This window comes from Fulmarus glacialis, unplaced genomic scaffold, assembly GCF_000690835.1.
Source record: "Fulmarus glacialis isolate BGI_N327 unplaced genomic scaffold, ASM69083v1 scaffold3624, whole genome shotgun sequence".
Lineage (NCBI taxonomy): Eukaryota > Metazoa > Chordata > Aves > Procellariiformes > Procellariidae > Fulmarus > Fulmarus glacialis.
In genome coordinates, this window is record NW_009208495.1 from 2,859 (window position 1) to 23,638 (window position 20,780).

Sequence of the window (20,780 nt, forward strand, 5' to 3'; positions counted from 1 at the left end):
ATTTGTTTGTAAAGAACATGCAAATTTTCAACCCCAGAATTAATGATCTGGATCCAAAATCTTCCACCCATTTTAACTTCTTGTTTAACAATGCATCTAAGATGTTCAGTATGTAGGATAATTGTTCTAAGAGGCGGAGGAACTTAAACAGGTAGTCTCCTTCTTCAGTCCGTTATAAAGTTTTATTAGAAAACACACTCTTGTTGACTGTGTACACCTCTAACACTTGCATCATGGAAGTATTTATGTGAAAGAAAACTTACTAGGAGATTTCTCTTCTTCCTCCTTAGGTTCTACTTTCTCTGCTTTTGGTGGACCTTTGATTTTGTACATTAATGAACGGAGTTTGCCAGTCAGGGAAGAATCTTCCTCTTCCTCTTCCTCCTCTTCTAGTGGAATACCTTAGCAGATAATAAAACTGGTTAGAAACAAAACTTAACCTTTGAAGATTAACTCCTTCAGTATTTAAACAATACCAAAAACATCTACAGGAACTTTTTTTAACCAGCAAATTTCATACAGGGGAAAAAAAAAATGTAGGAAGGCCAGCAGCTTTAACATGTTAGTTACAGTAGCACCCCTCAAATTATGTTTATTTCGGTACCCATACTTCTTATATCCAGATTTATAGTATTATTTTTTCAGTATTATGACCAAAGAGATGGTATTTTTTGAAGATTCTACTATGGCAATTAATTTTGCCTCAAAGTCACATTCGATTACATATCTGACCCTTTGTTTCATATTGCAGGATGTAAGCTAAAGAAAGAAATGTATGGCTGTATCTCACAACATATTTTTCAGTCGAAATATTTAGCAGTCATAAACAAACATATTAACTGAATTTAAAACTGTAAGAAGACAGATGTTCAGAGATCATACCAGTGATACGTGTTTTTCATGAAAATGTATATGATGAGATGGGATGTCATTTTACAAGGTAGTTTAATACAGTTCAGTTCACTACATTGCTTCACAACCATTCAAAGCATTTTCAAATCTCTCACACCTCTTAGTGATGATCAGATGGCACGTGTAATGCGCAGAAGCACAGAACATGTAAGCAGGTTCCCTTCAGACCAAAGCTGATTGTGCCAAGCTGAAATGTAAGCTTTTGCTGTTTGGCTGCTGGTCAAAGTGAAATTGAGAAAAGGAAAAGATTTCCAGACAGAATACTAAAGATATACAAGCTGGAGCAGAGGGAGAACAATAAACTGCAGAGGCTAAAACTGGTATTAAAAAAAGAAACTAAGAAAGGAAAAAAGAACTGAAATGCGGTATCAGGTTGGAAAAACTTTGCTGCTGGCAGCTACCAAGGGGAAGGAGTTAAAGTTGTGACTAGGAGTGACTTAAGTGACTAGTAAGAAAAAATTCAGTGGCAGTGGGAGAGAATGAGAGATCTAGAAACTGAAATTGGAGACTACATATGGAATTCAAGGAATGGGAAAAGTGAGACTGGCTGGGCAAAATGAAAAACTAAGAATGAAGTAAGGCTACAGAGTCTGGAAAAAGTAAGAACAGGAAATGTAGCCAATAAGGAGAGGAAAGAGAAAGCAGACAAGGATGTTAAAGGAAGCAAGAAACTCTCTGGCATTGAAAAAAAAGCTAGGCCCTGGAAGCAAGAGAGAGACACTGGGAGGAGAACTCTTGAGAAGCTGAAATGGACGGACTAGAAGAAATGCACTGGGATCATGAGTTAAGACAGTGTTGGACTGGAGGAGATAGGGTCTGTGACAGGTCTGCTCCAGACAGGGTCTCATTCACTGCTCCGTATCATTCATTATTCATTCTGCATCCTCTTAAGAGTTGCAATCCATTCAGAAGCTGACCATCTCATGTTGCTACTGGCTAATCACTTAATTCAAGTGGCAGAGGTTGATGCACTGGAGCAGATGGTTCCAACCCAGATAAGTGTCAATTTGATATTATGCAATAAAATCTGTTGTAAATTTGTTTGGTTTGTTTATAACCAAGACATTACACACAAAAATTACGATAGAGGACTACGATTTTGCTGGCAAAATTAACCACTCTCAGTTACAACATGCTAGGATTAAGACTGCCTGAGTAAGTTCAATTCAGACTATTTGCATATATTCATTATGAAGCAGCTTTTAATTACTTGATTGCATACATATTTTTCCACTTAGACTGCATAGTATACTTAGTATTAAAAAGCTGATTAAATATTCCAAGCACAACTACTATTCATTTTATCTGCAGCTGTGATTGCTTAGCACCGATTTTCAGGACTAAGTCCTGAAAGATAATGAGGAGCATTTATCCGCAGTGACCACCTATGATAAATCTGTACAAAGTAATGAATATGGTTTTGTTTAGTATCCAGAGAATCAATAAATTACTTTAATCATGAGACTGTGCTTCCTCTATCTTCAATTCTCTCTCTCATTCAACATACACATTTATAATGTAGTAAACAATGTCCCGGTTTCAGCTGGGATAGAGTTAATTTTCTTCCTAGTAGCTGCAATAGTGTTGTGGTTTGGATTTAGTACAAGAAGAATGTTGATAACACACTGATGTTTTATTTATTGCTAAGTAAAGTTTACACTAGTCAAGGACATTTCAGCTTCCCACGCTCTGCCAGCGCACAAGAACCTGGGAGGAAGCATAGCCAGGACAGCTGACCCAACTGGCCAACGGGGTACTCCATACCATATGACAACATGCTCAGTACATAAACTGGGGGTTGGTTGGGGAGGAGGATTGCTGCCTGGGGATGGGCTAGGCATCGGTCGGCGGGTGGTGAGCAACTACATTGTGCATCACTCATTTTGTACATTCTATTATTATTATTATTGTTGTTATTATTATTATTATTTTCCCTTCCTTTTGTGTTCTATTAAATTGCCTTTACCTCAATCCACAAATTTTTTTTTTTTTCCTTGATTCTCTCCCCCATCCCACTGGGGGCAGGGACAGGGAGCGAGTGAACGGCTGCGCAGTGTTTGGCTGCCTGCCAGGTTAAACCACAACAACAATAATAAAAGTACACCCCTAAAAAGAAAAAAAACCTACAATCAGTAGGGTTTCACCTCATGAAAAGATGAAGAGTGATCAGGAGCTAAGCTAACTCAACAATACCAGCAACAAGATTTCAAGGTAAAATAAATATATTGCAGAGTTAAGACATTTCCAAGTAAGTTGTGAGTCTTCCATAATCATCCTGGAGTCTCAGAGAACTCTCTGATGCCAAATAGGTCAGATCAAGTACTAAGTGACTGAACAATAGAGATGATGGTATCTATCTTAATAAAAATGGTAGAAAAAAGGAGTAACTATAATATTAATTATTCACTTCAACGCTTGGAACAAAAATGCCGGAATGAAAAAAGCAGTTTTTGGTAAGCACTTAGAAGCAAGGATGAATAACAATCAACACAGGATTGTCAAAACCAAATTACATTAAACCAACTATATTTCCACCTATAATGTAGTTAACCTTACAGATACAAATCTTGATTTTAAGGTCTTCTAATACTGTCTTATACAATATCTTCAGAAATAAGCTGATGAAATACAACCTAGATACCCACTGACCTACTCATCTTTGGCTGAGGCTAAGGCTGAGGTGATTGAAAAATGGTAATTGGCTTATCGAGAAATCACAGCTTGATGGTTGCTGGAGGTTCTAATCAGGTACTCGGAAATAGCAGCACAAGATGATAGCAGAAGCTTTCACAATACAAGCACAGAATGGTATGGGAGGCACCATGGCTACAAACAGACATCACAAACTGTTAACTACAGGTCACTAAAAGAATGCAATTCCATGAACTGGGTAAAGCTGGTTTTAGGGATAACCAGTGAAGAAAGAACTAGCAGACTGTATTAGTAAACATTTAAAGGTGACCTCAAGCAAACAGGAGGAGGAGGAAGAAACTGTTAAGATTACCATGCTCTTCCTGGGGAAGAACTTGAGATGCTGTCAATTCCTGCAATGACCCTGTCCTGTTCTTCTTGAACAAGATGGGTGCCATCAACCATAGGACCAAGAAATGCACTGGAAAAGTGACTACCAATATATCTACCAAGTAGGTAGATATGAAAAAGCTTGTGTATATCAGTTTCAACTGCATAATTATTGGGAATGAGCAGTAAAAACTGAATGACTCAGACTATAAATGTTAGTATCAGTGTAAATAGACTAATAATTCCATGATTGTCTTGATTAGACTATGATCTCAATGGACTAACAGAAGATTTTTGGCATCACATATAAAATGTGATTCCTTAACTCACATAAATTGCACAGGGTATCTGATATAGCTCACCCTTAAGGATACCCTAAGGAAATTCAGATTCAATGACTGGGGCAACTCAAGCTGTAATCTGCAGTGCAGTAGTGTTTTGTAACGATTGACCATCACAGTTATGTATACCCCACTAAACTAAAGCAGCAGCACCACCCCTCATCTAGTGTTTTTTATTAAATTTTCTACTGCTCAACTTCACAGCAATAATGTTCTTTCAATACCTTTTATCTGTTTGCACACATATACATGCCTATATAAATCTTTTAAGGTCATCCAACCTTCTTGTTTGGATCATTTTTATTTTTTCTAATTAAGTCTAAAATTGATATATAAACAGAATAATACCAGATAATATTTAATAGATATACAACAATGAAACTTAAAACCATGCATAGGTTTCCCATATTTTTGTAGTATGCACCAAAGTCTGTCAGGGAAGTCACCATGTACACAGTAATACATCTAACAAAAAAACCTCATACTAGTATTTTTTTTAACTGATCTGCTCTTCTTTCATGTAAAGTGTCAAAAACACAAACAAAAAATGTAACAAAACCTTGCCACTCACCGCAGTGAATTAGAAGATCATCATGAAATTCATATAACTCATCCCGAATCTCCTCTGGACAGGGACAATCCTCTCCCAGTTGAAAATTCAGCAACATATTAATCTTTAAGGGAATTAAAACACAGTTAAAACATTGAGATAACCTAAGACGTATTCTAATGTATAGCCATACTTTACCTGTTTATAATCAAATTTATAATCAAATTAACATAAAACATAGATTTCTAATACAGCTTAAAGGAAATGCTAAAGCAATGGTACTTCATAGGCTTTAATTACAATTAACATCAAAATAAGTTACACTTAATAATAAAGCTATTTCCTGGAGGTAGACAAGATTATTTCCAACATACAGATGTCAGCACAACACTAACTTCATGCTAACTTTTAACAACTTAAATTATCAAATTATCATCAGCTTGCAGAACTGGATGAATCTCAGCTCCTCAGCATTGAGCAGTAATGTTCAATTTTTCTGTACTGTTGAGAAATGCTAAGTTAACTCTGGTTTAGAGCCTGAATTCTGAAGTACAGGTATAAGCGTTCTGACATGCAGTATTTTGTGGCATCTTAATAAATTTTATTTCAAATTCAATTTTGGTTCTCTAGCAGTTCCAATGGTAGTTTAGAAGTCAGAAGTCTATTTTACCATCACAAATTATTTCTTTTATCTTTAGATTCAGCCATTTGTTTAATATTACCTGTTCTTGAGGAGGAGACCGAAATTCTTTAGTCTTCTTGGCAGTCAAAGCAGCAGACATATTCAAGGCTTGCATGAGTTCATTATACCTGTATTTCTGATTGTATTGCAATTTTGATACATATCGGTCTGCAAATGATACAATTGCTTCCACTCTATGTTGTAGCTCACAGTCACAGAAATAATTGAGTAAATGACACATCTAGGATAGAAAAACCAGACTTAAGTTCAACAGTTTAACAAATTCTAATTGGGGAAGAACTGCAGTGGATACTATACACTGCAACAGGCTGTAAAAATGAGAGACTTTTTTCCCCTGTTTTTCTTTTAACACTCTAAAGGTGACAAATTTATACAGTTTTATTATCTGATCGATAATACTATGTTGCATTCACAATCTTTCACTCCATGCACTCAAAACATGTAGAAATCATAGAATCATAGAATAGTTTGGGTTGGAAGGGTCCTTTAAAGACACCTGGTCCAACCCTCCTTCTTTTAAAATACACCTATGAAATAAGTATTTGCATATCTATTTTGAGTGTAGATACATGTAGAAAAAACTGCATCATCATTAAATTTGGTTATTAATGTGAGGTTATAAGGCAAAGTGGAATAAAGATCTTCAGGATTTTAAATCTTACAAACTAGAGAACAGACAAAAAGCACTACCTCTCTTTCATCAATAGTAGAACATATGTAATAGATTTATATTAAATGATCACCTGAAGCTTAACAGATTCTGGTAATCTTGTCTGCAATAAGCCCTTTGCAGGAGCTTTTGTTTCTTTTATTGCTTTCTCCCCAGCTTCTACAGCTTTGTCTTCAACTTGTGTAACTTCCTCCTTCTCTGTCCCCTCTTCTGTTTCTTCCTTGTGATCTCCAAACACATTGGGATCAATGAGGAGTAACACCTGCTTCACATCATCATCATCAAAAACCCCCATTACGAGCAATGTTGCTATCAGTTTAAGAACAGGAACGAACTGGAATGCAACCTGTCCTCCAACAGGGTCTCGTATATGAGTACCACTACACTGTACTGCCTCTGTTAGCATACTTATGGCTTTGGATTTAAGTGTATCAAGGGGTATCTCTGGGCTGGATGTTTGACATTCCTCACTGGTCACAATAAAGCATGGAGTAGAAAAATTAAAGCCTGGTTTCAGACAAGTGCTAAGCCCTACTCCAGGTAAACCATGCTTCTTTGTTTCATCAGGATATAATTTAATAGTTCGAGTTTCATCTGTAACTGGAATGATAAATTCATTGTTCATTATGAGCTTGGCTTGCTTGGCGTGCTCCAAATGGATACTAATGAGCAAGTCGTAGAATCCAGAACGTAGGAGTCCAGGTAAATATTGATTATCTATCGTATAAAATAGCTGAGATATGTCCACATGGCTACAAAGTGCATAAGCAACTCTAGTGTTTCCTAAAGCACTAACTGAGCTATAGAGTTTTAAAGTGTGGTAGTGAAACTTCATCAAATCTTCTTGTTCACATAGTTCCAAAATATCAACGCATCTGTTATGAAATAAACAGAACACCAGTCAATTTCATGAACACTAATTTTGTAAAAGAAAAGTTTTATAATCTCTGCACATTTTGGTCAGTTTCACTTTAAACCATTAATATTAAGGTTGATACTGACTAATCTGATAACATGTGGATCATTAAACCACAGTAAATGGTGGTAATAATTTGATGAGATTATTTACAATTAGTACTCCATAGGGAAAAAAAAGGAAAAACGTAAAATAGAAAAGCTTCTTTGGAAGCTATGGTAAATTTTTTTTGTTTTTAAATTTTTTGCTTGTTTTTAAAAGAAATGCATTTGGAATGCTGAAACTCTGTGGTAATACTGTCACTAAACAGTGCCTTTATACTTTATTGAGGATTACTGTTGCATTTTTTCCACAAAACACAGTAATTTTTACTCTTTTCTTGAATTCAGTTTTATTAACAATAAATAAAATTGGTTATTGAATTATTAAAAGAAGCTGCAAAATAACTGATAAAAGTACAGCTTTTGCTTAATAGTTTGATTTGTCACTGGTTACGATATTTGGTATTTGGATACATTTTTATTATCCTCACTCTGAAGATAAAACGTAATGAAAATCTAAGAAAGTCAGGATCTTGTCAGTAAGAACACAAAAACTTAATTCATGTAAATTCACAGCAGATGAAACAGGAACAGATTACATGTTTTTATTACAGAAAAAAAATCAGCAAAATAGTACTTGCGTGTTCTTTATATTTGTTTTTTTCAAGCTGTGAAAATCTCTATGTTTAAAGACCTAGCAATTTATAAATTATTTTATAATTTAAATAAAATCAAAATAGTTATGTTTTCTCTTATGTATGCAAATGTCATCACATGGCATTAAAATTATTCAATTCTTGAATCTACTTAAACTTCACGAATATGATATTAAAGCAGATAAGATCAGAAATTTTAAACAACTCCAGTGTAAATATTCTCCAAAGCAGGTTTAACCAATACCCAGGTATCAGCTTTCAATACATTTTGTCCACATTAAGTCACTGCCGTTCTTTCCAAATGTACCTGTTTTCTTCTGGGATATGAAGTGCCATCATCTGCAGAGGTTCCAAACACTGCACAACCCAGCCATGACGTTCACTGACACGCTCAGTTTCTACTTTCAGAAAGCTGTTTGGCATCCTGCTCCATAAAACAGGTGTAATTGTTTGCACATCAAGGCGAGGGGGACACTGAGGAACAGGATTTCTTTCTTCACTTTTAAAAATTGCGGCTGATAAAGGCATGGTATTCTGAAACAAACAAGTGTATTAAAATTATTTTTGTAACATCTAATTATGACTAAACCTATAATACCAAAAGGAAGTATCATTTATTGATAGCAAAGTACTAATAGAAACATATACTATTGCAATAAACAAAATCCATTTAAAAAAACCAGCATTAAAGGTGTTCTCTCCAAATAAATCTAAACTATTTGTCAAAATAAACTGAAGTTGTTGAACAATTAACTTCATATAATAATTACATTTACAGAGGTAAATGTAGAAGTCAAATAAAAAGTCACGCCATTGATTCAATCTTCCCAAACAAATTCAACTGAGCAGAAATGTCTGTGGAAATAAACAGATTTTAAAAAGCACCTTTATAGAGAATATTTTGTACCTTTAATTTACCAAGTTCAAACTGAATCAAGTTAGTGCTCGTAGGCTGTACAAAAGTTGCTGGAAAAAGCTTTGTGTTTGGTTCAACCTAGAAGAGAAATGAGATTAAAAAATTTTAAAAATTAAAAAAGCAACAAGAATCTCCTCCCACAATATGATACAACATAAAATAAATACTATATAGCTTATACTTCATTATCAAATAACTGCAGACACTGTATTGAAGTGTTGATTAGTGTCTACCTGTAGTTTACCTCTAATATAGTAAAGCATTTGCTGAGTTATCTTTATAGGCCCACCTAACTTTCAGGCAGGTGTGTCTGCTGCCTTATGTGCTCTCAACACCCATAACAAGAACTTTGGTAATACCATGTGTTTATTCTTCTCAAACATATCCAGATCCAACACCTCATTCTAGAGCAGCTCCTTAAAAATCCAGCCACTTTACAGCTACATACTTTGGCTCTTGCTCCAGGAAATGCACCCCCAACACAGGGTAGAATACAGCTTTTTAGACCACCACACATATTTCAGAGTTCTTTCACATTTTATGCTGGACAAAATAATCACTCCCAAAAAAGCTCAAAAACAAATTTCTAAATTTCTAAGACAAAGGTAGCCAGAGGGGGATAAGAAGAGGGTGAGAGCGCATCATTTGATTGGGATAGTGCAAATCTTTATCTCCTATTAAGATCAGTGAATTTCTGATCCATACTCCAAAAGTAGAAGAATGTAATTTTTGTAAAGATCTCAAAGATCTCTTTATTTCCAGGCTTAGCATTTGTCTGCAGTCTTATGAAATCACAGTGAATCACACTGAATCACAGTGCTGAAGTTTTAAAGTGTCTGTTTGGGTTTGGGATTTTTTTGACAGCTACATTATCCTCATTTCCCCATTACAGCTGGACTCAAAGTACATGTCAGTAATACTAGTTTATTCTGAAGAATTCTCTACAAGATCACCCACCCCTACTGCCATGAAAAAAAGAATTAAAAAGATGCTTATAGAGCAGTATATTATTAAAAAGACTTCAGTGCTCAGGGTGGCTGAAAAAAGGTATGCTCGATACAATCAATTCAACGTTTCAGGAGTTCAATTAAATACTTTAATCACATCATTGTGTATTTTGTGTACTATGCATATACATTATACATGCTAAGTACAATTACAATACTCGTGCTGTGAAGGAGTAAACTCCTAACTTTGAGGATAGCAAACTATCAAAAATTGCAAAACAATAAACTGAGAGTCACAAAAAAAAAAAAAATCCATATTCTTTTAGACAAGAAAACATCTCCAAAACACAATATAACTTAAACAAAATGTAAAATAATACCATGCGTGCAGAATAAAGTTTCTGCAGAACTATGACTATTGGGATAGACAAAATAAAGTAGGGCCAGGTATGTACATTCTAATCATTTTGATAAGGAAAAAAACCATAAACCCAAATCCAGAAACAAAAGGTATCCTGGACTGAAATACACTACTAATAAAATGTGTCTTTTATTTCATTAAAGCCTGAAAGTAACTGAGACAATATAACTCTCAGCCTCTGACCAAAGATAGGTATTTCCTAGTAATAATAATTGAATTTATAATTTCTAACCTTGTTTGAAGGTCAGAAAACCATTACTAACTCAGAATAAAATAAAACGTCATGTAAACTAATATTTAAGATGTCCTTTCTGTTACGAATACCTTAACATTGGCCTGACAATTAATGACGAAATCTCAAATATATATGTATACACTATCTTTCATTTACTTTTCTATTATAGACAGTGGGTTATTTTCTGAATATCACCATGGCATTCAATAGTTAGATCAAGAACTACAGCAAAATGCATTTCTTCTCCTCAATATATTGACCTGTAGGTCTTTTAAAATGAAAACAGCATACAAATATTGTCCCTCTACTTCAGTTAATCAAAATGAAAAGTGCAAACAGTTACAAGGTTAAAATAATTATCCTGCAGCCTCTAGCCCAGGATCAGTCTGGCCAAATATCAGTCATTTGCTGCAATATGGGTGAGAGATTAGATTTACTGAAGTATTTTAAAGATTTTATTTTACGGTAAAAATATTCAAGAAATGAAAATGAAAACTACATAAGACTATTTTCACTACTTTCAAAAATAGAGAAAAGATTTAAATTACTTGAAATAAGCAAAAGTTGAGAAATATTTCACCCTCAGACGTAATACGCCTGTTGGAATATACCATTGTATCTTTACAGGAAGTGCTGGGTGTTCTCATTTTTCAACAGACCAGGTGCTAACAGGTTTATTGAAAAACATTTCCAAAAGCAACTCCAGGTATTTTTCCGTGGAAAAGAGAGGAAACAGAAGAGAAATAATTTTATTTTCTGAGATGACTTTAAATTTAGTACAAAGAACGTGGTTACATTAATTGCAAGTCATAAGAGGAAAAACCTGAAAGTGCTTTTTACACTAAAACTTCCATGGCTTTGTTCAGAAGCTGTCATATTAATTTTTAATCTAGCTAAAAAAACAGCAAAGCATGGGGCTTAATCACTTTCATCTCCTGTTTTCTTTTCCCAGGATGTCGACATTTAATATCCTCCCAGCATGGCACTGAAGTCTCTGACTACTCTTATAAAATATACCAAAATCACAGCTGCTAGATCATCTCCACCCCCACTTACAGTCTGTGTGCAACTCTGCCACATTCATTTTCAATGGAGTCAGTATACAAAGTTCCACTAAATGTAGTTGAGTAACATTTAAGTTTCATTTGTATTACAGATTTGTGGAGGTTTTGTTGACATAGAAGAAAGCGATGCATTGGTCCTAACACCGGATAATCTCTTGCACAGTAGATGCTCCGCTATGGACAACTGATTTTACTAAGAGCAAATCTCATCAATCTGGTGCTGAAAACTTCTGTTAACTACTGATCCATTCGCATAATGACTCCACGTTTTGAGAACATTAATAGCATTTAGGGCCCACCCCATTTATTTTGGCTTTGCACATTAACGCATATTTGAATTCTGGGTTTTGAAACTTAACAAATCACAAGATGTCCAAATCATAGCTATCTGCAGAAGACACAAAACCTGGTAATAATAAACTAAATTTCTTTTCTCAATCCACACCAAAAATTACTATATCTAAAGTCTAATTTTGACCTTATGCTAACTTAAATAATTATTTCCCCTATATTGTATAACAGATTTAGTTGACAAAAAATATTTTAAATAATAGTTGACATTATAAATCAAGATTATGAACCACAAGAATTGAGAGGTAAAAAAATATTTTTCTGAACATATCTACCCATAGTCCTTCCTCAACATTTGAAACAACTGTAAGAAGTTGGAAAAATGTAGCCTTACAAAAGAGAGAGAAAAAAAGAGGGATAAAACAGAATAATATAGGAAAACATGTTATTGTCACACGAATAGTGTTCAGTTAGATTTCTGAACAAGAAAAAACAATTTTATAATAGCATCGAAATGACCAGCTTATTAGATAGCTTCCTGAAAATCTGGTAATACCTGATAACAAGTGCCAAGCTCTTTTCCATTGGCTGTGAATGACAACATTCCAGTAGCCAGGTCAACAAAGCATCCAATTTCTAAATCAACATTACTGCGACCTGATCTCTGGGAATTCGCAATTACATCTCCTCCCCAAACCATATAGCAATTGCTGCGCTTCACACTGAAAGAACAGCAAGAACAAAGAAAACAAATCATAGGTCACTTTAAACTTGACCAAGTATTCAGTGAAGATGTACTTTTCAATGGAGTAATAGAGATCGTCAAAGGTGCTTGTGCTATTAGTTTTGTTTTCTCATTAACAACCCCCCTTTTTTTTAATAATGTAAGCATCATGGGTAAGGGATTAGACTAAATGGACCTTTTTTTTTTCCTTTTTTATAATTATGAAACAATTTCACATACTTCTGTGTGCTTATGTAAGACACATTAAAACAAATAACAGGTTCATCCACAGTGACCAAATATGGATGTTAAAAGAAAGAAGCACCACAAAACATTCTTTCAAACAGAACATTAATGATAAATATACTCACTTTAACAAGTCTATGTAAAACACATTCATATATAAATGAGCACAGAACACTCCTAACTCCATAATCAATTTTCTTATTAGTTTAAATTAACGTTTAAAATATCATCAGGCTTTTGAATAATTCACTGTTGAACAACAGTATTAAAATACAATCTTTAATAAGTGATAAATAAATCCATACCTTTCATGAACCCTGCCTCTCTCATCACCTAAAGTAACTGTCACTGTACAATTTTTATTTAGGTCAAAATTCTCACTGTAAAAATGATAGTCTGGTGTTACCCAGCCAACCCAGACAGAGGATGGGTCTTGGCCAGCAAATATCCGTAGTGAATAAAAATACTGAAAAGAGGAAAAGAACATATTAGTAACAGAAATCAAAATTATTTTATGAAGAAATACTCAAATAGTGATTAAAAAAATCTCCTATATATCAAACTTTAATAACAGTAATTCACATTCTCTTAATAAGTCATTTAAAATGCTCCTAAATTTAAAAAAAACAGACTACTGTTTAAGATAGTGAGGTTTATGCCTCTAATCATACAACTCTGGGCATTATTATTTATTCACAGTGTTATATCATAGCAAATGATTAAAAAGGCTTCTTTCAACAGATCAATTTCTAATCAACATGCTGCCACGACTAAATTTACTTCATAAAGTAAGAAGAACTAAGCATCTCAACGTATTTACTTACTATAGTAGAAGGAGCAGCAATTTCTTGGCTGTGCTTTCTAAAGATAAAGGAACATCAGTAAATTAGTTTAAAAAAAAAAAAGTAGTAAAAAAAAGTACTCATTATTAAACTAAGTGTACTTACAAGCTAACTCATGTTTGCTGGGTACTGAGTATGCAAATTAAGTATGCAAAGACTGTACAGGATACAAATATATCCAAAATAATTGATTGCAGTTAAGGTGGAGAGGGGAGAAGAGATAGATTTACAGCAATTAACTAAAGGTGAAGGCAATGCTGGAAGGTGCTGAACTCAGCAGCACCTGGTCTCTTTAAAAATCTGTCTCACAATCTTTTTTTCTTTGCATGGATTAGTCATTTTTCCAATAACAATGAGCTATTGAACAATAATGTAGATGAGCATTAATTGGGTGGACAAAAGATTCTGAGGTGGTTTCCAGCCTGGCTGAAGAGCTTTGCAAATCCCAATGATTTTGAAAGGATGGCAGCTGCTTAGCAATGAATAATTATAAACCTTGTGATGCACCTCTTCAGAAACGATTCTCTCTTGTCTGGATATAGCATTCTGCAGCAAATTGTATTATATATTTATTAAAACCATTGAGAACAAAAAAACCTCATTAACATGCATCCCATGATAGTGTGTGCTTAGTGCAAAAACAAGTATAAAATCATGAGTGTACAGTCATAAAGAATAATAGAACATATTACATTTACATTGAAAGCATGAAATAGGATAACTAAAAGCAAGCCTAACCGTTTTTGGAAAACATCAGATGAAGCATTTTCCACACCCATGCCAAAGTTGAATGATGAGCGGAACTCAATGGGCATACTCAAACGACAATATATCATGTCTGAATTGCTGTTCTGTGTGCCAAATGTTTTGTGAGTAACTTTTAGCCGAGGTGGATTCTCAATGGTTCCATCAATTCTCCATATCTAAAAATAATAGAAATAATTTTAAAATAATACTATTCCAAGAAAAATGCTGAAAACTTTCATTAAGCAACTAGAGGATGAGATAACTTGAAGAGTCAACTTAAATTATTCAAAATGAATTAATTTCAAAACTATGCAACTTTCTTCTCTTACAGGGAATCTAGCCTGAAGAGCAAGGGAAGCAACAGATTCAGTATATCCTGACTACAGTAAATATTTTCAAATTGGTCCATACAGCATTTAAAAAAACAAAAGTATAGATTTTATTAAATTAATTCACTTTGAGTGCACAAGTCATTGAAAAATTGCTTCACAAGAATCGGTAGTTTTCTACCACAACACAAGGAAATATCAATTAGAATCCTTCAGATGATCATTATGAAGTCCGAGTCTGATATTATTATTTTTCCTTGTGCTGAAAAAGTGAGTATGCATTTAAACTCAGTGACAGGAACATTTCAAAAACTTTTGAAGACAGGAATACAGTTGAAATGATCCTGATAAACTGAAAAAAATGCTGAGATCATTTAGTTGGAATTCAGTGAAGTGTATTTTGTTTAAGAAGGTCATGTTCAAAGACAAGTATTAGGGAATAATTGGCTAAACACTTAAATTAAACTAAATGGCCTAGGGATTATAGTAAAAAAGCTGATCAGGAAATTGTGGAATATATTAATATGGAATATTTTATACAAAACATAGGACATATTATTCTGCTCTAGACTAGATCAGTTAAGGATTTGTGGAATTCCTATCACTGGTGCATCATAAGAATGAACGAAACAGATAACACTCAACGACACGACAGGTACACTTAAATGTCCCTCAGATTAGTGAAGTGGACTAAATCAGTCTTTGTTTAGCTCACACTTCCATTAGCTTAAGTGATGCTGAATTCAGCTGACAATTTTTAGATATTTAAGAAGAATGTATAGTAGAGAAGGTTTAAGAAAATGGAAGCAAATGTAAGGTAGAAAATAAAAAATGGTTCTAAGACATCACAACTGACATGTTTCAAGAAGCTAATCACAACAACATAAATTAGTAAGACATAGAATAGAACAGATAGGTATACCCATATGAATGGTAATACTACCATAAATGAAGTTGGAGACAGACAAGATCATCTGGAATTATCTAAGAGTGACTTAATAGATTTATATGACAAACTATCTGATGACAGTAAGTATTAGTAAGGGTTTAAAGTCTCAGCTTGCTAAACAAACAGTTGATAAACAGGTGTCTCCCCAACATGTAATGTTACCTCAATGTGAGGATGATTTTTTGGCACATTGACAAATGTTGGTAAGCGTTTACTAAACCACATAGCAACATCTCGGTTCATGTTCACAGCAAAAGGTTCAAAACCTTCTTGAAGGCCACACATTGTATAATACTTGAATGTACTGGCATCCATTCCAAGGTTCATACGACCAATCTGAGATAGACCCAGTGCACAAATTGGAACAAAACCTAAGAAAACGATACAACAACAACGAAAAAGCCAACAGTAATTTATTTGGAGAATACAAGCATTCTATTTTGGATCCATCTAATGTGAACTAAACTTTAGCTCCTACAAGTAATGCACATGAAGTGATGACATAGCAAGCATTTAAAACATTAATATTGAAGGTGGCTTAAGTTCAATATAATTGCTACCAAAAACCCTGAGGACGTAGGCAATGAATCGACATTACACACACTATCCCATTTATTTAAGCATTAAACCAGTTTAACAATTGTTATTAGTTAGTAGATTTGTGTGAACAACAAACAAAAAAATGTCAAGTCAAGAGGTAGTTTTGTGAACAATCAGATTTAAAAAACCAAGATTTATCAAACCAGTTATTCATTTATTAGGAGAATCAGTTATCTTCATCATTTTTAGACTAATAAACATGCCTTTATACAATGAATTGGACACCGGAAGACAATGTTGGCTAGATCAAAGTTATTAGCAAATGTTAAGTATGCTCTCTGAGGGCACTGACGTTTCAAAAGGACTTTGAGATGAGGTTCAGGTACCTCAGTACATCTGTTTAAAATTTAGTTTGTCATCAGTAGCTAGAAATTTGTTTCCAACCTTCATCCCTCCATCATTCATGATGGTTAAATATACACTTCTTTAATGCTGGCATTTTTCATGACCGAACTTTTTTGGTCTCCATATACATGTAGCAGCCAATAGACAGGGATGAAAGGGTGTTGAATTATTTCTCCATCTCGCAAGAAACAGGACTTGGAGCAATTTCAGCCAAAAGCCAATAGTTCAACCTCTAAAGGAGAAATTTTCTCTCCTACGCTTCAATTTTAAGCCTTCAGAAAAGCTCTCTTAAGACAGTCCCTCACTCTCTACCATTAGAAAAACTGCATCAATGGTCAGACCAAAGAGGGACAGTAAGCAATTGCAAAGTCTTTTGGCAATTACTAATGGGCATGAAGCTACTACTGGTTGGAGGAGATATGCTTCCAAAGAAAATGTCAACTAAAAAATAAAAGAAAACAGTTTGAAAATACTCCCTGCCTCCTTCAATACAGTCATGTAGATAATATTGTTCAAAAAAGCAAAGGCCAAAAACAGAAGAGGAAAAATAGCCCTGGAAAAGGAGAAATGCAGAAAAGCTATGAATAGGACAGAGAAAAAAAAATTACAAATCAGACTCAATTTATGTTGCAAAGAGTTGTTCTTTTGGTGCAGCTTCTCACCACATAGTACTCATTTTGTCCTTCACAGACAAGAACATAATACATGTATGCTCCAGTGAGATAATCAGAGACTACATTTTCAGCTTTTGGGAATTTTTCAAGGTGCTGATTATTACCACTTCTTCTTAACGCTGAAGTTCAGTCCTGTGAGTAAGCCTAACAAGGCTTGAAGAAAATTTACTCATTCTGATTACTGAAATCCCATTAATATCTTCTTGTGGTTAAAGAAAAAAAAGAAAATCAATTTGTGCCATATAAGCGGTCTTAAAATAAATTTTTGTGAAGTTAATGTGTAGCACAGCCTGAAGGTTCACATCAGTGAAACACGATTTCTCAGCTCACTAAGCCATTATGACAGACTAGTTTGTCTGGGTTTTGTTTTTTCTTTTCTTCTCATAACCATGTAATTATAAAAAGAAAATTACCACTTTCTATTCCAAAGTCAGCAAACGCAAGTTCTGAACCTTTACTAGTTATAAGCAACTCTCCATTCAGAGTAAAGATAATTGATTTGTCATCCAAGTTTATCATACAACCAACCACGTCTCCTGGTTGCCAGCTTCGTCCAAAGAATCCACTGCCTTGATGCCAACGCTGGCCCTGAACAAAAAAACAAGTAAATAAACACCATGCTAAAATTAAAACATAAAACACAAAATAAATAAAGCAAAACAAACAAATATTTCACCTTCCAGGATCCCAAAGTAATTTGCAAACAGTACTGACCATGGCTTTCAGGTAATTAATTTAATTATTATCTTAGTTATTTCACATACAGAAACTAAGGCACCCTAACTTCAGTAATATGCAAACAGCAATTTAGAACCTGGATGATAACCATTGTTTATTGGATTCCACTTCTCACATGCAGTGTCATTATCATCCTTCTGGTCCTTTAGGAGTCAAGTTTGGGAAGAAAGAATGCACAGAAAGCAGAAAAGACAGAAAAGGGAAAACAGAACTGTGGTTCTCTCTTCCAGTCATTGAAGAATCTTTGCTTTATTTTTGTAAAACACCACTTACAAAAAAAGGAAGTGAATGCTGTATTTTGTTTACGCTTATAACAGACTTCTTTACTCAGTTGGGTATATCCTAGGAAGATAGATATAAACCAACACATTTTTGTTAGCATAATTTCAACAACCAGAACCGAAATGCAGATACTATGCAGCATGAAACAGAGCTCAGAGATCTCTTTATATGAGTCAAAAATATTACAGTAGTTGATCTGGACTATACAGAGGAAACCTATACGGTAGGTTTATAGGTCAAAAAAAAGATAAAGATGTACTGACTTTGCTTCCTTCAAATACAAATGCTTGGTCATCAGCGCCCAATTCTATGTCAGGTCGACAGCCTGGCCTGGCCCAGCCAACACGCATATCTCCACCTGTCACAGCTTCAAATTCAAAGTACCACTTTCCAGACTTCACTGCATAAGACTGTTCTACTCTGAAAAATCGTATCTTGTCAATGCTGACTTTTTCCACTGTTTGGTCAGCTGTAAAAATAAACAGAGAAAAAAACCCCACCTTTTATAATTAGATGAAACTATAAATGCCACCGTTTAGCTCTTCATCTGTCCCCAGCATTTTCTATCTCTGAAAACAGCCATTATCTTTCATGTTTAAGAACCTTCATAGTAAAAGTTAAAAAAGGAGGAACAGTAATCAGCATACAGAGCCTCCCACATTCTGATTCTATACAGGATGAGCGATTATCCGCTATTTAGAATCAGAGTATTTCAAAGTATCACTCAATGCAGAGCCCCAAACACAAAACTGACTAGAGGAAACCTCAGAAGTGTAAGATTACTACATGCAATACAATCCAATGCAATAATGCAGTACTACAATAAAACAAAAACACTTGCCTACACAAGTCAATACATTTAGAACATTTTAAAAAAATTATCAAATAAGTTTTGTTTTGGTTCGTATTTTTGTCAAAAAATTACAGTGGCATAGCAAATATGAAGAAAACTTCTAAACAAATTTCTGCTCCTCATTTCAATTAAAAAAATTACTGAACTTGGTGCACTTCTTTGACTACTTCTTAAGAACCAAGTTTGATTTGAAGTAGTTAAACCTAATCTGCATACCATGTAAAAAAATTCTTTTAAATTAATCCCATATTATTTTATTTCTTTCATTATTTCCAAATGAAAACCAGTATGTCCACTCACACTCCAGATTTTCTCCAATCTAAAAATCATGGAAATTAGAATTATCATATCATTAACTACAACCAATCTTTAAAAAGAATATATCTAAGTAATATACAAGTAATTTACAAAGTATATTTGCACCTTTCATTAAAGTCCACTGCAAAAATACAGTACTATTAATTCATATCTTATGTCTTCCCTATCTATTTCAGTGTTTTATGTTTTTTTCCCAGCAGTGAGGGGAAAAAAAGGCCATGATTCATATTGAAAGTACATACCTATCTCTTGATCAGGTGGCTCAATACTATAACCATAGCCCGCAAATGTTCTCACAGCTTCACGAAGGCTATCTCTGTTTGATTTTTTAGTACGTTCATCTAATAATGCATATGGCACTAGGCGAGGATTACGTTTGTTCTTAAGATCCTAAAAGGGGTTATAAAAAAAGAACAAGAAGAAAACTGTGTTTAAACATCACAAAGATTTTATACGAGACAGAGTGTATTCTGAAATAATGTGAAGATTGCAGGAGAGAAACAATACTGATGAAGAACAGTTCTCTGAATGCAAGCCCAATTGTTAATATTAAAAACCTAAAGACAAGAATGAAAGAGAAGTATGGAAATATATTCTCATACATCCTGCAGCTGCAGCCATGCAGGTCTGACAATCCACTCAGACTTGCATGGCAAGGCTTCTTTTCCTGCTCCCCACCCCCTCTAACTTTTCCAGACATTACACGACATTCAGTATTTATCCTCTTATTTAACACTCCCAATTGATGTTCCAGAAAACAAAATCTCACGTTCTTTACTTACTCCAAATGCATCTAAAGAAGTCCTTACCTGCTGAATGCCATAGGTCCATCCTTGCTTTATTCTGTCTTTTGCCCAGACATTATGTGCATTTTCTGCTAGTTTGTCAACTAGAAATTCTTGAGAAGGTAACAACTTCACTTCAGAAAGATCAAGAGGGGCAGGTTTATATCCATTTGACATCATGTAACTGTAAGTCAACAAAGGAAAACAGAGAGTCAAGATACCCCACTAATGGTATTTAAAGTTTTCTACGTGGCATTCATAGGGTGGGGTTCACTTTCTCTCTCCACTTTTCAATCTCCTACTCTCCCATTTCTTTGAAAAAATCCTGCATTGCATTTGGTCATCTAATTAAATGTGACCCAGATCTGTATGTGCACCCCTAAATAGTTGCTATGAAAAAACCAAATTGTTATTAAATGAGTACTCTTTATACTTTTTAAAATATTTGTCATTTAAAACTTTCAAGTAATTTCTATTTTAAAGACCTGCATGATGACTTCTTATGAAATTATTTTTTATGCATTATTAAGTATGGTATCTTTCATACACTAGTCTGTAAAGATTGCATTACCATTTTTCCAACAGAAGAAAACATATTTTAACTACCATTCTTCCCACTTCTTCAATAATAAGTTTAGTAGTTTTTTAGTAGTAGGTACCACCC

At 34.3% G+C, this 20,780-nt stretch overlaps 1 protein-coding gene across 1 annotated transcript in view; it reads right to left on the bottom strand.

The window, feature by feature from the left end:
* Positions 1 to 263: 263 nt before the first annotated feature.
* LOC104072332 (ryanodine receptor 3-like) overlaps positions 264 to 20,780 on the bottom strand; it is a gene marked incomplete at both ends in the record, with an annotated part of 79,661 nt that continues 59,144 nt past the window's right edge. Inside the window, 15 exons of the mRNA XM_009576488.1 lie at positions 264 to 401; positions 4,846 to 4,948; positions 5,547 to 5,747; positions 6,271 to 7,072; positions 8,118 to 8,344; positions 8,718 to 8,804; positions 12,241 to 12,406; positions 12,960 to 13,120; positions 13,479 to 13,515; positions 14,235 to 14,419; positions 15,684 to 15,892; positions 17,554 to 17,728; positions 18,424 to 18,629; positions 19,574 to 19,721; positions 20,141 to 20,300. Coding sequence (XP_009574783.1) covers positions 264 to 401; positions 4,846 to 4,948; positions 5,547 to 5,747; positions 6,271 to 7,072; positions 8,118 to 8,344; positions 8,718 to 8,804; positions 12,241 to 12,406; positions 12,960 to 13,120; positions 13,479 to 13,515; positions 14,235 to 14,419; positions 15,684 to 15,892; positions 17,554 to 17,728; positions 18,424 to 18,629; positions 19,574 to 19,721; positions 20,141 to 20,300 — 3,005 coding nt within the window. The remainder of the gene's footprint in view (positions 402 to 4,845; positions 4,949 to 5,546; positions 5,748 to 6,270; positions 7,073 to 8,117; positions 8,345 to 8,717; positions 8,805 to 12,240; positions 12,407 to 12,959; positions 13,121 to 13,478; positions 13,516 to 14,234; positions 14,420 to 15,683; positions 15,893 to 17,553; positions 17,729 to 18,423; positions 18,630 to 19,573; positions 19,722 to 20,140; positions 20,301 to 20,780) is intronic.